Raw genomic sequence first — 15,080 nt, forward strand, 5'->3', positions numbered from 1 at the left:
AGGCCCCTATTCTGGAGAAACACCTATTGATACTAGAGATCCTCAGAGCACATTTGGGAGCAAAATGTCCTTACAAAGATATCCGAAAAAAATATTTTTAAAAAGCTTTTTGTTTTGGGGATTTTTTTTTTTTTTTGAGACAAGTTCTGGCTCTGTTGCCCAGGCTGGAGTGGAGTGGCAGGCGCCATCTCGGTTCACTGCAGCCTCCACTTCCTGGTCTGAAGCCATCCTCCCACATCAGCCTCCTGAGTAGCTGGGAGGCATGCCACCAGGTCCGACTAATTTTTTAAGGTTTTCGTAGAGATGGGCTTCATCATGTTGTCCAGGCTGGCCTCCAATTGCTGGGCTCAAGCAATCTTCCCCCCTTGGCCTCCCAAAGTACCTCTAACTCTCCTTTCCTTTCTCAGTCTCACAAAACTTCCTCCTTCACTGTCTATTCTCTATCCCTCTCCCAACACACCCACACATACCCACACCCTCCCACCCACCCACACGCACCCACACACACACTCATGACACCTCATTTACCTCAGTTATCAGTCCTCTCTACTTGAGTCAACTGCCCTTATCCCCAATACAAGCTATGTTATGTACTGTGCACATTGCCTGACAGCCTACAAAAGCAAGAGGCCTCATTTCTTCCACGTCAAATCCTTTTCCTACGTTACGTCTGCACCCACGATTTACCTGGCCTTTCTAATGCCCAGATAGATTTGCATCTTTAACTAATATCTCTTGTCTGTATCTTATTTGTGAGTACTAAAATAACTAGACCAGAGCCAGAAAGCCAGAGTTATTTCCCATCTTAGTTCTGTCCCCCTTGGGGGCAAATCATTTCAAGGATTCAGCTATGCCTCATAAAATGAGAACAAAAAAAATCCTTAAACTCAGGGATCTTTTATTCTCAATTCTAATTTATATCCAAGATGAAGGAACCCTATTTTTATTCACTCATTTAGTTATTCACTCACAAACATTTTATTGAGAGTGTACTATATTCGAGATGAAAGAACCCTGTTTGCGTTCACTCATTTAGTTATTCACTTGCAAACATTTTATTGAGGGTGTACTGTATGCCTGACACAGTGTCAACAATAAAATTTAAGATGTGGCCCTTGCTGTCTAAGGCTGTCTAGTGGGAACGTCAGACAAGTAAATCACAATTGTGAATAAATATGTGTTGGGCATGTTAGCTCAGTGCCACTGAGGAAGTGCTTTTTAATCAGACTTTGAAACCAGGGAAGTGACCTCAAAGAGATTTCTGTGATAAGCACTTTGAAGGGCATGTTAACCAGATGTCCGTAGCAGAAAGCCCAGCCCAGGCCAAAGGAACAGTGTGGCCCTAGTTAGTTAGCACATTAACTTTAAACTTATTAATTGCCTTTTTGTTTATTTATATGTTACCTGACTCCAAAGAATCTGTGGCAGTTAAACCAAGTACTAAATTAAGGGTTTTATTGTTTTTTGTTTTTTTGAGACAGAGTGTCACTCTTGTTGCTGTGGCTGGAGTACAATGGTGTGATCTTGGCTCACCACAAGTTCTGCCTCTGGGTTCAAGCAATTCTCCCACCTCAGCCTCACTAGTAGCTGGGATTACAGGCATGTGCCACCATGCCTGGCTCCCCAGCTATTGCTTTTTTTTTTGTATTTATAGTAGAGATGGGGTTTCTCCATGTTGGTCAGGCTGGTCTCAAACTCCTGACCTCAGGTAATCCGCACTCCTCAACTTCCCAAAGTGCTGGGATTACAGGCGTGAGCCACTGTGCCTGGCCAAGTTATTTGTGTTAGTGATGTTACTTTATCTGTATTGTGAAAGTGGAAATATTTCAAATGCCATCATTTCTATTTCTAAAAGTTAAGTTAAACCACTTTAGGAAATTCTGATAGGAGATGTGAAATCTGAATATGCTATAAAAATTCTTTCAAATTGCACTACAATGTGTTTGCTTTTTTTGTCTATTACAGATTATAGCTTTGCGTATAATGTCAGAATCAAAGGTTGATTTCTCTATTTCTCAGCAAATCAGGGGAAAAAATCCACTAACTAACTCTCTAAAGCTAAAATATTTAAGGACTAAAGCAGATGTGGCATAACTGCTGGTTTGCTAGGTCTCTTGTGGTTTATAAAGATATATTTTATGTCTTTTATGATTACAGGATGATGCTAAAAATTTTGTGGGTAATAATACCGTCACATTGGAAAGACTGCATATAACATCTCTGGAGAAGATACAGAATGCTACCTGGCTGTCAAATCAAAGTAAAAGATGTTTAATTTGTCATTAAGAAAAGGCAGTCAGGAAATTTTATTTGGAATTTGGTCTTTGATGTGTGAACATCATAAATGTGAGGATATTAAGTCATATATTCATGAATAGATTTTTTTTTGCTTTCTGACATGTTTTAATAATAATTTTTAAAGATTATTGTTAGATGTGTAGCTGTTAGAACTATAATTTATTTAAAGTGACTTTTAAAATTGTTTAGATCTTTGATTTTTTCCTCCATTGGCACCTTTACTAGATGCCAGTATAAACTGGTTAAATAGCATTTAGTTTAAACAGCAAGAATATACATATGCATATTTATGATATTTTGTTTGTTGGATCTTTTTCTTAATATTACTTGACTTTCTGTGTTTTAATCCCATTTTTTCATATTTTGGGTTGAAGCCACTCTAAAGTTTAACACCTAGGAGATTTCTCACTTATGGTTCCCTTTAAAAGTGCTAAAATCTCAGCCTCTCAAACAAGAGACCAAGCTACAATTTAAAGAAAGCTGTGGTATTGATAAAGGGCCCTAAGAATGTTGCCACCTTCCGAATGTGTCCTCTGCCACATCCTTTCTTTTAAACCAGCAGGAGAATTGAGAGGAGGATAAGAGCCTGGTACATCCAAACACTTCTGGCATGCCATTCTGGTCTTCTGAAGTATCCCCTGCTGCTTTAGAAAAAAGAGCTCCCCAGACAAATGAAAGGGCCACGGGGACATTCACATGCATAACACCTTCCCTCCAAGTGGCTTTGGATTGGCGGTGTGTTGGGGTGGTTTGGCCTGAGTTGAAGAATTGAGACTTGAGAACCATTTGTTTCCACACCATTTTGGGTGAAGTGCTATATTTTTCACCTTAAAAGCCCATTTAAAAAGAAAAATATGGTTTGAAAGGAGGACACAATTTGGAAGCCATCACACTTAATGGAGCCCCTTTTAAATGTAAGTTTGTCCTATCAATTCTCTTCTAAATTAGTTGTCACTACCTAGATGAAACCCACCCTTGTTTGTCTTATGCTTAAAAACACATAGTCTTATATATAAATATATTTTCCCATTCCCGTTTTTAAAACTCTCTGATAAGTTCCATTACTAAACTAGTAAGGAGTGGAACATAATTTGTGCAGCAACACCGAGTGTAACATGTATGTAATTATCATCGGCCTTTAAATCGAGTCGCACAAATTAACTCAAAATGTAAAAAAAAAGTGAATTGGACCTATTAGAGACAAGGCCTTGACCACAGTCGTTTTTACTGACAATTGACTTGGCCAATCATGATCAGATCACAAACTTTCTGAAATTTACAGGATAATTTGGAAGGGGAAGGAAGTAATTTTTTTGGAAGTAGCCAGGTGGTTTATCCTACAAACTGCTGCAGCGCTGGAATATTCATGTAGCTTGGAAAACATGAAGTAATTAGAGGTTCGAAGTAAAGTCACTACCTTTTGCTCTTCTTTCATCCTCGTTCTTTTTCTTGAGTGGCTTACATATTTCTCAGCCTGAAAGTCCCATTGTCAAACCAAAGGTAACATTTGAAAAATTGAATTTGCGTCTTCCCACCACAACAAATAGGAATTTCTCATCAATTTCCAATTTGCATCAACTGTGCACCATAACATACCAAGCATACATTCTCAGACTTATCCTCTTAATACCTTTTATATCTGTATCTCTCCTTTTTCATCTAAGTACAATTCATCAGCCGTTCTCCCAACCAAATATCCTACTTCTTTTTCATTTCTACTCCGTTAATCAGAGCTCATGTTATTTCCCTCTTCTGCCTGGATTCGACAAGAACTTTCTATCTTCCAAGCTTCTAGATTCTCTCTCATCAGTTCAGTTCATCCTATACATAGTTCTTGGAAGGATCTTCCTCAAACACCATATTTTATCATTCTACCATTCGGGAATCTCAAGGATTCAATTTATCATTCAAGAACCTCCACTAGCTTGCGTGTTAACCATAGCCATGTTTTCCAGACCGAAGCTGGGAGCCAGTCGGAGTTCAGTTCCTTCGTCCTCCCTTTACACAAAATCGGCCCTGGTCTGCACTGGTGCTTTAGAGCATACCATTTCCTTGTTTTCTTTCAGTATTCCACGGCCTTTTAATCTGGTTCAGCTCTCCTTCAACAATTTGAGATTAATCTTTATCTTTACCTTCTTTAATTGCCCTCATGACACTTATTTACTGACTATGGGCTATGTTGGTTTGTAATTATTTATGTGCTCTCTAATTGTGATTTTTAGTTTGTTTCCGTAGGTGTGAAAAATAAAAATCTTTAATGACATAACCTGCATTTTTATATATACAGAGAAAGAAACTCATCTAACTATATATGTATGGATTGTTTTTTTTTGTTTTTTTTTTTTTTGTTGAGACGGAGTTTCACTCTTGTTACCCAGGCTGGAGTGCAATGGCGCGATCTCGGCTCACCGCAACCTCCGCCTCCCGGGTTCAGGCATTTCTCCTGCCTCAGCCTCCTTAGTAGCTGGGATTACAGGCACGTGCCACCATGCCCAGCTAATTTTTTGTATTTTTTTAGTTGAGACGGGGTTTCACCATGTTGACCAGGATGGTCTCGATCTCTTGACCTCGTGATCCACCCGCCTCGGCCTCCCAAAGTGCTGGGATTACAGGCTTGAGCCACCGCGCCCGGCCTGTATGGATTGTTTATAATTTTCTATATAACTTTATCTTATATTCTGTCATTAAATTTGTGTCAAGTTTTGAATATGGAAGATTTATCAGTGTGTAACACATGTATAGATTACTATGGACCTTAAAAAATATTCAGTCTAATTTTTTCAGGATTAAAACAGGATGAAAATCAGTCTCACATTATATCTGCTCCTTGATATCTAGCTTTCCCTTCCAGCCTTTTCCTCTGCCAAACCCAGTCTCTCATTGAGAAACACACACACACCCCTCTAGAGAAAGCATCTATGAATACAATTCTGTGAACATTGAGGAGGTAGGTGCTTAGTAACTTTTTATTGGCCAAAGGGTGATGTAGGTAAAGCAAGAAATGAGGGTGAGAAAAATCTCTGTTCCCACTAGATAGAGGGGAAGGGGACAAACACTAGCACATGGCATGATTGAGTATAAATAGCAGTGAGGATGTTTAACAACCATTCTTTTCTCCCGTTTTTGGCATTCTCACCCCCCACAAAATTCCTGTCCTTGATCTATGCATTAATATGTCTGAATATCCAATAATTGATAACTCGTGTGTGTGTGTGTGTGTGTGTGTGTGTGTGTGTGGTGTGTGCGTGTATGTGTGTGTGTCTTTATCATCCCTACTTCAGCAGCAGCACAGAAAACTGAGCCAGATGTTAAAGCATTCATCTCTGGCAAAGTTTATTGCTGTGTGTGTTTCCATACATGTACATGTGCACACACACACACAATACACATACATATATATACATACATGTGGCTGATGACTTCTCACAGTATATCTCAAAGCATTATTGCATGTCCCACTTGGTTGATAGGGCATCTCTAGCCTGACAGATTTATTTGTTGAGAACAGGATTATGCATTTGGAACCAGTTTAATTCTTAGCAAGACAATGCACATGTCTTATGTAGATTTTGTCGTTGATTTTTTTAGCCCTTATAAGTTACTCGGGGAAAGTCATGTCAATATAAATCAGCGGTAATGAAATCAACATTATGGCATCTTTGATAATGCATTTGCTAATGCCTTTCTGGACTTTTACCCAGCTCTCAATGATTGATATTACAGGCAGTGGATAAACATTTTTGATGGATCTGTTTGCTCACAGATTAAAAAAAAAGAAAATCTAATCCTTTTATCTCTTTGATTTAAAGGGTGTAATGCCATTGGAGAGGAAGCAGTTCAAATGTGGTCATCATAGGTTGGTGGCACCAAAAATAGAAACTCACTTAGGGTAAAATTTGCTGTCAGAAAAAATGGAGCATTCTTTCTGAACTCAGGAGCGCGTGGTTCATGCGAGCTTCCTTGTAGATGGTTGCTACATAAGGCTTCTTTCATACAGGTGTGTTTATGCCCCAGGCTTGCTGGCCACAGTCCATTCCATTTACAGAAGCTGAATTAAACAATAACTACTGCATTGCAAAAAATGGTGGGGGTGGAAGGAAGGGGAGGGGGAAAGGTGAGCGTCAAAGGAGATGCCTGAGAGCTTTGTTAGGGCCAAGAAAAACCCTGTTGCAGTTGTCAGAGCTTGTTGATGTTGCTGGGAAAGGCACTTTTTTTTTTTCTCCTGGATTTTGTGGTTCTGCCTTAGGAAAGAAAGTAAAATAGAACGGAAGAACAAAGTCCTACTCTATAAATCAGCAGCTGCTCCTTGCCAGATCAAAGGAGTGACATTTTTGCTCCTGGACTACTTGTCCACTTGAGGGCTTGACAGGCAGCTAACAGCTGGCCTGCTAGACTGTATGGGAGAATCAGCCTACATCTTCTTCTGAGCAGATGACAAGCTAATCAGAGACATATCCATAGCACAGGGCATATGAGTGCACCTTGATCTCTTCAAACATATCGAATACATAATTGCTAAACAGCTTGGTGCATTTTTGACCAGTTAATGCTTAGGTGGTTTCCATTGGAAAGTAAGATAGAGAATTAATTCTTCAATCAACGGTAATCATGAAAGCTGAAATGATACAAGATTTGTTGGGATCTTCTCCCCTTAGAGTGAATTAGTAAAATGGTTAGGAACATAATGGGAATTGGCTAAGAATGTAGGCAACTGATTGTGCAGTGACTAGTTGATTTCCAAAGCCCAGTCAGGCTACAGTGTTCACATACATGAATAGGTAATTGGAAATTAGTCATTTTGAAAATGATTGCACCTGTTTTTTATGTCAATAGAGTTAAATAAAGTTGTAGGTATACCTTCTGTGTCTGCAAAAAGTTGTTTTCAGAAGCACTATAAGGTGTATAGGTATCCAGATCTGGAATTTTAATGTCAGTAGTAAAACTTTCAAAGTAATTCAGTTTCTAGTTGACTTCCATCTGCAATAAATCTTGCACAGGATGAGGTAATATACTACAACTTATGCCTATTGACTTAGGATTTTATCTTTAAGAGGATAGATCCTAGATATGAATAGCTAAGAAAGTTTGAGTGTTTTCTCCTCCCTTGCTTTCAAGTAGCTTTGAAAGATCACTTTTATAGTGCATGATAAATAGCTACATATGAATAATCTGACGGCATTCGGTAAGAGTAACAGTGCTTCAAAATCATCACCTGCTGGGATGTTTTGTTACATGCCATCAGGTGTGACTGTATTCATGGAACAGTGCTTACTCTTGCTCAATATTATAAAGGAAATAAAAGATAACTCCCTATCTGAGAGGACATTTCTCAAATATTTTAATTAAAAGGTCCCTACTGTTACCTATATAAACCTTAGTCAAAGAAGATGCCAAATTTTCTCGATCATCTTTAAAAATTCTTTTAAATATGAAAATAATTATACTTATTAATAAAACTCTAACGGTGCAGAATTATTTGGAAACAAAAGATAGAAATTTACCATTCTTCTCCTATCTATGCCTGAGAGATAGCCTCTGTTAACAGTCTTCACAAAAACATTTTACTGGCCCAACTTTTCCTTTAAGAGGTACAGATGGAGGCCGGGCGCGGTGGCTCAAGCCTGTAATCCCAGCACTTTGGGAGGCCGAGGCGGGTGGATCACGAGGTCAAGAGATCGAGACCATCCTGGTCAACATGGTGAAACCCCGTCTCTACTAAAAATACAAAACATTAGCTGGGCATGGTGGCGCGTGCCTGTAATCTCAGCTACGTGGAAGGCTGAGGCAGGAGAATTGCCTGAACCCAGGAGGCGGAGGTTGCGGTGAGCCGAGATCACGCCATTGCACTCCAGCCTGGGTAACGAGCGAAACTCCATCTCAAAAAAAAAAAAAAAAAAAAAAAAAGAGGTACAGATGGAGTACAATAAATTAAATTATTATAAAGTGTCTATATTGCCCAAGGCAAGTGTGTAAAAGACTGCTTAGATCTAAGATACCTAAAGAGAAGATTATGTGCATTTTTTGCAGCTGAGATTCACAATTAAAACCTGATCTTTGCAAGTTTCTATTCTTAGGCAGAGTACTAGAATTTGATGTGTGATCTAGAGCAAGGCTTCTCATACTTAAATGTGCATAGGTCCCTTGGAGATCTTTTAAAATGCAGATTCAGAGTCAGTAGCACAGGAATGGAGACTGTAATGTATTTCTGCATGTCTCACAAGCTCAAAGGTGATGTTGCTACTGGTCCATGGCACACACTTGAAGTAGCAAGGATCTAGAGAACCATACAGAGAGTGGATTCCAAAAGAGCTCACTCCACTATCCACCTCCCACTCCAGCAGGCAGATGCCTGCCCTAGTGTCTAAGATCTCCACCATAGCATTGTACATTTGGATTAAACTCTGATTTTTAGAAAGATCCTGCGATATGGACACACGCTACTTGTAGGAGTACAACACATTATCATCCTGTTGCCAATCCAGCATAGATTTGTTTAATCACTACCCACCTATTCCTAATGACTATCTGTGAGAGAACAGAATTACTTATAAGCATTGGATAGGTGCATTTGGACTGTAAGCTAACATCTAATGAGCTTACTCTGTGCCAGGCATTGTGCTAATAAGGATCTTGCACATAGAAACTCCCTCAATCCTCAAAACCACCCAGTTTAGATAAGAAACAGAGTCACGCTTAAAGTTAAGAAGAATTGTCCAAATTCACACAGCAAATAAAGGACAGAGAACATGAGCCCATGCTCTTCAGCATGTTGCTCAATGCATAAGTCTGGAATAGACAACAGTTATTGAGAAGAGCATGCTCAAAGTAGAATATTTTAGTAAAGAACCTACGTGAGCCCTTGTAACTTTAGTGAATAATTAGATGAAAGTAAGAATACTGAAAGAACACAGTAGAAGGTGGTCAAGGATAAGCATCACCTCCTTGATCATTTCGCCCAGGGTATTTTATGTCAGCATGAACACTCCACTATTCAAGCCATATTCATAAAGGTACAAAATGTTTGTGATTCCAGATTAACATCATGTTTATATATTATAAATTTATTAGTATTTAGTTCATGTGTTTTTATTTATTTATTTATTTATTTTTTTTTTTTTTTGAGACGGAGTTTCACTCATGTTACCCAGGCTGGAGTGCAATGGCGCAATCTCGGCTCACCGCAACCTCCGCCTCCTCAGTTCAGGCAATTCTCCTGCCTCAGCCTCCCGAGTAGCTGGGATTACAGGCATGCGCCACTATGCCCAGCTAATTTTTTGTATTTTTAGTAGAGACGGGGTTTCACCATGTTGACCAGGATGGTCTCGATCTCTTGACCTCGTGATCCACCCGCCTCGGCCTCCCAAAGTGCTGGGATTACAGGCTTCAGCCACTGCGCCCGGCCTAGTTCATGTGTTTTTAAAGATGTAGACAATGCTAGTATTCTATCAAATTATAAATCAAGCTATTGTTTAGGGGAATTAATTATTGTCCATGAATCTGTCCCTGAGTAGCATATGAATCTCATTCATTTACCCTACTTTGCTCACAATTGTCTGTGAAAAACGTTGGTCACCAGTGGAAAACATGTCTGCGACATGACTGCATCATTTGCATGCCCAAGTATACCTTCAAGGCATTAAACTTGCTTAATTCACTGATCTAATAATTCTAATGTATCTTACTGAGAAAATCCTACTCTTAGCCATAACCACACCACAGAGAAACATTTGCTTTTTTTTTTTTTTGTAAACTAAGAAAAAAATGGAGAAATTTGATAAGTGACTTGCCAAGGCTGAAGTTTCATCGTTTGTAACACCAGCCAGGAGCAAGCATTGTGAATAACCACTGTGGCTGATGGGTCCCAGGGCTGGGGACAATAGGGAAGCAGGGCCTTTTCATGTTTTAACAGGTCCCCAGTCGCCGAGTTACCTACAACACCTTTCCCCAATTGATCTGATCCCTCTTCAACAGTTCAGTTTCCTTCCTTGCCCAAAGCAATCCATGCAAAAGCTTCAATTCTGGCTATTCTTGATTCTTCCTCAGAGTGTTCAGGGATGCTGGCTTTCCAGATAACTCCATGGAGTCCTGCACTTTCTAACAAAAGGAATGCTTCCAAAAGGAGTTAGTTACCAGGTGTGGCATGAAGTTAGTGAACCAGAAAGAAGGGATTTATCAGCCACTTAAAAAGGGGGGGTGGGCAAAGAAAGAAAAGAATAAAGGAAAGAAACCAACAAACAAGAATGACACCTAAATCTACTTCTATCCGTTTGAACTACACTTTGGGGCAAAAAGTCTTGAAAATAAAAATCATGATGGTCAGAGTTCAGTTGTAGAAAAGTGTGCAAAACTACAGAGTTTAAACTTTCTGGAGGCAGGAGAGGTCTCTGGGAAACAGCTCTTCAGCAAGGCAGTAAGATGAGATTTCAGTGATATTTGCTACCTTAGGTTAATTTGTTTTAATGTATTCTTTTTTCATCTCTGAGTTGACTCAGAAAGACCTTATGATTTTTGGAACGTCATTGAATTTATTTCTATAATTAAGTTATTTTTAAACTAACAGTCTTAGTATATAACTTTTAAGGATCACACATAATCATGCATTTTCTACTTAAGTAAAATTTAGAGAAAAAGTAGATAGTCTCAGTAGATACTCTCCCAAGCTTTTGTATGAGCCTGGATACTAACTTTGTGTTCAATACAAATCAATGGAACTAGCGCTCTTTAGGGTACTCATTCCCTAAGGAGTCACTAATGAAATTATCTGTAGCCTTTTAAAAAAAAGGCGCAATGAGGCTAATGAAAATTTTTTTTCTAACTGAAATCTAGATAAAGGTACATGCTGAGCTTACTGGCACATTTTACAGACAAGTTGTAAAAAACTCAGAATGTTTTTTAAGAACTGTTTAATATTGAAGAAGACTTTGTAACTTAGGGTTAAATTGTTTATACCAATAGAGAAGTATATTATGTGTCTGTAACTTCAAAATCATTCTGGTATGACATTAAAACTTAGAGAATTTTGTAATATCAGATACAGAGGAAAAACCTAACAGTCTTTGGATTGGAAATAACTTGTGGGGGTTTTCATTAAAGTTGGGTGCAGCTTGCTGCATTTTGGTTAGTTGGATGTCTTCAGCAATTTTTCAAATGTTTTGGGTTTGGCAAAGTCCAAAATGTTTTTTGCCAAGACCCTCTTTTCCCCTTATTTTTTAAACCCGTGTGAAATTCAAGGATAACTTAATCCATATGTGTCTGATTCATTTACACTTAACTCATCAAAATGTTATTTTATAAGACCCATTTAATATCCATGGAACCTTTTGAGTCTTTTTAAGACAAGTCTTTTATCATTGAACCAGCAAGTTACGTTTTTCCATATGAATGGAGCCTGAACCTGGAAAGACTAAAGATGAGTTGATTTTCAACTTAGATTCTTCAAATTTTAAGTAGAATCAATGCTTGATATTCCATTTACTACTTGAGCACTGAAAAAGGTCATTTAAAAAATATAGATTAGAAAATGTGGAAAAAAATTGTTTCATGCAGTTTTGAGAAAAGACCGTATGTGGAAATTTTACCTTAGAAATATTAAAGAAAGAAAAATTATTCTTAGTTGGATTTGCTCTAGTCTATAATTTAAATGCCTCCATGTTATGTATGTCAGTGTATTTTCTAAAAGTGGCCTCTGGGTCATCAGTGCTGGTGGGAGGGGTAATTTCATTTTTTAATGTCGGGGTTTTCATACAGTCAACTCATTAATTGTTAATTTTCATAGTAACATCTATGATGTTAATAAAATATCCCAAGATCAGGGGAAATGACAATTGGCAGGAGTTGTATGTTAAGAGATTTCTGAAAATTTGGGGCCCATATGTTTTTAAAACTGTGTGATTTGAAAGAATGTGGTAGAATTATGAATCTGGCAAGAAATAGCACTATGGATCAAAAACATTGTTTGAGAACAAAAATCCAGAGAGGCTAAATGGTGCCCAAGTGAAAAAAGCAAAATCTCTATGACCCTTTGTAAAAGGATCTAGTGAAAACCTTCAGAGGCTTCTATTCATATTTGCTTAGGAGAAGTGGGCAAAGAAAGGCCATTGTCATAACTGCTAGTGAACATCCAGTCCATGCCATGGTAACTAGTTGAAAATGTTATACTGGAGTGGCATTTCCAAGTTCAGCGCTTCTATAAAGACCTGCTAGCACACAGAATGCTTTTTTAATGTTCTGCATTGTTGTGTATCCCCCATTGAACAACCTTTTGAGCGGACCCCGTTTTTACTAATGTAAACATTCTGATGAGTATCCAAAGAAATGACCTTTGAGTGAACCTCTAACCTTCCCCGTAATTATTTGTTTGAAGACAGTGTGGAGTTCTCCTGCTGAGAACTAAGAACCATGATGCCTTGCAGCTCTGTGAGTAAGGGAGTGTTTGGGGGAACTGGAGAGAAAGACATAAATAAGGGAACAACCTCCAGATGTAAAGAATAAAAGAGTAAAAGGGTGAAATTAAAGAGGGAAAAAATAGCAATTCGTTTTACCTAAAAAGTTGGCCTATGGGGCGGGGCAAGGAAAGAAACAAACAAAAAAAAAAACAACGCACACACAAAACACAAAAACCAGGATAAGCAGCACATAAAGGGAGGTAAAACCCCTGCCAGGTGTGTCCTCCATTAGAAACTTCAAGAAGAGCCTTCTCTGACTCTCCTGAGCATCTCTGCTGGTTTTAAGGTGAGCTGTTAAAAAGAGTCCCTGGGGTGGAAATACCAGGTCAGTCCTCTTTGGTTGCAGTAAAAGTGGTGGGGAAAGAGTAGGTAATTCAGTTCTTTTTCTGATTGGAGGGATGCTTCTGGAAGTCTTTGCGATCTGGTCAGATATTCCTCAGCAACACTTCAGGTGGCAGGTGGGAAGAAAGACGCAGTTTCAACTCTCCTTTTGTTTTCACCTCTACGTTGCTGGTGACTTTCTTTTTTGACAACTGAGCTATACTTCTTAAATGATAAAGAAGTCCATTGTTTTGCAAGCAAACACCATTTGCAAAAGACTCCTTTGGTTTTCTCCCGGCTATTATTCCTCACCCTAATTGTATTCCCACAAGAGTGCTCACAGGAGGTCTGACTGTCCTCCTCCAAAGGGACTTCAGCTTCCTCGGACTCAGAGCTGCCAGCGCGCGCTAGAATGTTTCTGGCTAATTTCAAAGAATGAGTTTTCAGTTTCTGCCTGTGGCCCCAGGTGGACTCATTAATCATGAAGTACCCCTGTGCTTAAGATATGAAACTGGAAATATTGACAGATGTTATCAATGGATATATTTTTAAGGAAAAGCTAGCTGGATGCTCCCTGCTCTTCCAAAGTGCTTGGCCAGTGAATCCTGTGCATAAGCTCAAATATGTGGGAAATACATGTCGTTAAGTGCGCAGGGACAAAGGTAACTCACAAATGGTAGAAAATTGTTTTGTTTTTATTAAATTTGGAGAAATAAAGGAGATTTCTTATCATCTTACTCTGTTTGTACATGAATATTTGATGGGCATTATTAAACATTAAAGTAACATGAAGTAGGCACTTATTTTTGGATTTCCAACAAAATTAGATCCAGGCTTCTTAGATGAAATAACTGCTTCTCCTTTGCATTCCTTCGATTCAGCCACCACCTGATTTGCAAACGTTTCTTGAGCTCTAATATCAACCATGTGTACCTGAGGCTCTGTCTTTCTAGTGGGTTGAAAGGTGGCTGGGTTTATGGTTGGCAGTTACCTTATCCTCTGCCCTGGGTGTCCCAGCTTAGGCTAGAAAGGCCGCCCCCAGCTGGCACTGACCTCTGAATGACCCCTAACTTTACAGGCTTAAACTGCAGGAGTTGCCGAAGAGCAGAAGTCTTTCTGGCCAGCACTTATTACTGCTGTGTTGGTGATAAAACTTCAGACAGCCTAATTGATGGCTTTGCTGACCTAACAATACCTTGTGAAAGCCGAGTGCTAGAGCCTGGTCTCCATTTATGACCAGCTGCAAGGGGAAGCTGGGTCTCCCTATCACAGGGAGTCTAGGGAAAGGGGAAAGTCCTCCAGCCTGTGAACTTTAACCAGATTCCTACTTGCTCAAGAAGCAGAAGCACAATTTCAAATTAATAGAAGCTTTCTCATGGAGAACTTTTTTTCCCTCCCTGAACTCTTTTAGCAAGTTGGCTTGGGGTTGACTACAGAGGGACGATGGAGATTACCCAGTCAACTGTTTTTGAACACTGAAAGGGAAAATCACCTTTAAGTTGAAAAGATAATTTTCAGAAGAGATTTGACTGTATTCTGTGCTTCTCAGTTCACAGAGCACAGAAACAGAGTCTGATAACTGGACTTCTCTGTTCTGTTTCAGGTTTATTAATGCCAGAAGAAGAATAGTACAGCCCATGATTGACCAGTCAAATCGAGCAGGCAAGTTCCAAGTAGTATCTGTATTTACGTCCCACAGGCCCAAATCCTCGTCAAGTTTTACTCCCGGAATTTCCTCATCTGTTAAATAAGTACTTCCACCAGGCATTCTAGAATTTTTTTTTTTTAATGTCCCCAGAATCCCACTCAAGGAAACAACTTCACTAATTGATGCTAATGGGAGATTTCCCACCCTGACTCTACTGAAACTGCTTTTTATTTTCTTTCTGAATTGGTAATTGGGCACAAGTATTAATGCCACAAGCAGTGTGTTTGTGAGCTCTGGCATTACCCCTTGCTTGTCTGCATCCAATCATTAGCACACTCTCATTTTCTTGTTACCCACAGCTCCTTGGT

General features: G+C 39.1%; 1 protein-coding gene across 9 annotated transcripts in view; it reads left to right on the forward strand.

Annotated features, from left to right (window-relative positions):
- MEIS2 (Meis homeobox 2) overlaps positions 1-15,080 on the forward strand; it is a 210,978-nt gene that overhangs the window by 189,832 nt on the left and 6,066 nt on the right. For all 9 annotated transcript variants that reach the window (XM_032261214.1, XM_032261211.1, XM_032261216.1 and 6 more), the window contains exon 10: positions 14,668-14,726. In XM_032261214.1, coding sequence (XP_032117105.1) covers positions 14,668-14,726 — 59 coding nt within the window. The remainder of the gene's footprint in view (positions 1-14,667; positions 14,727-15,080) is intronic.

This window comes from Sapajus apella, unplaced genomic scaffold (genome assembly GCF_009761245.1).
Source record: "Sapajus apella isolate SASKATOON/1434 unplaced genomic scaffold, GSC_monkey_1.0 scaffold122, whole genome shotgun sequence".
Taxonomy (NCBI): domain Eukaryota; kingdom Metazoa; phylum Chordata; class Mammalia; order Primates; family Cebidae; genus Sapajus; species Sapajus apella.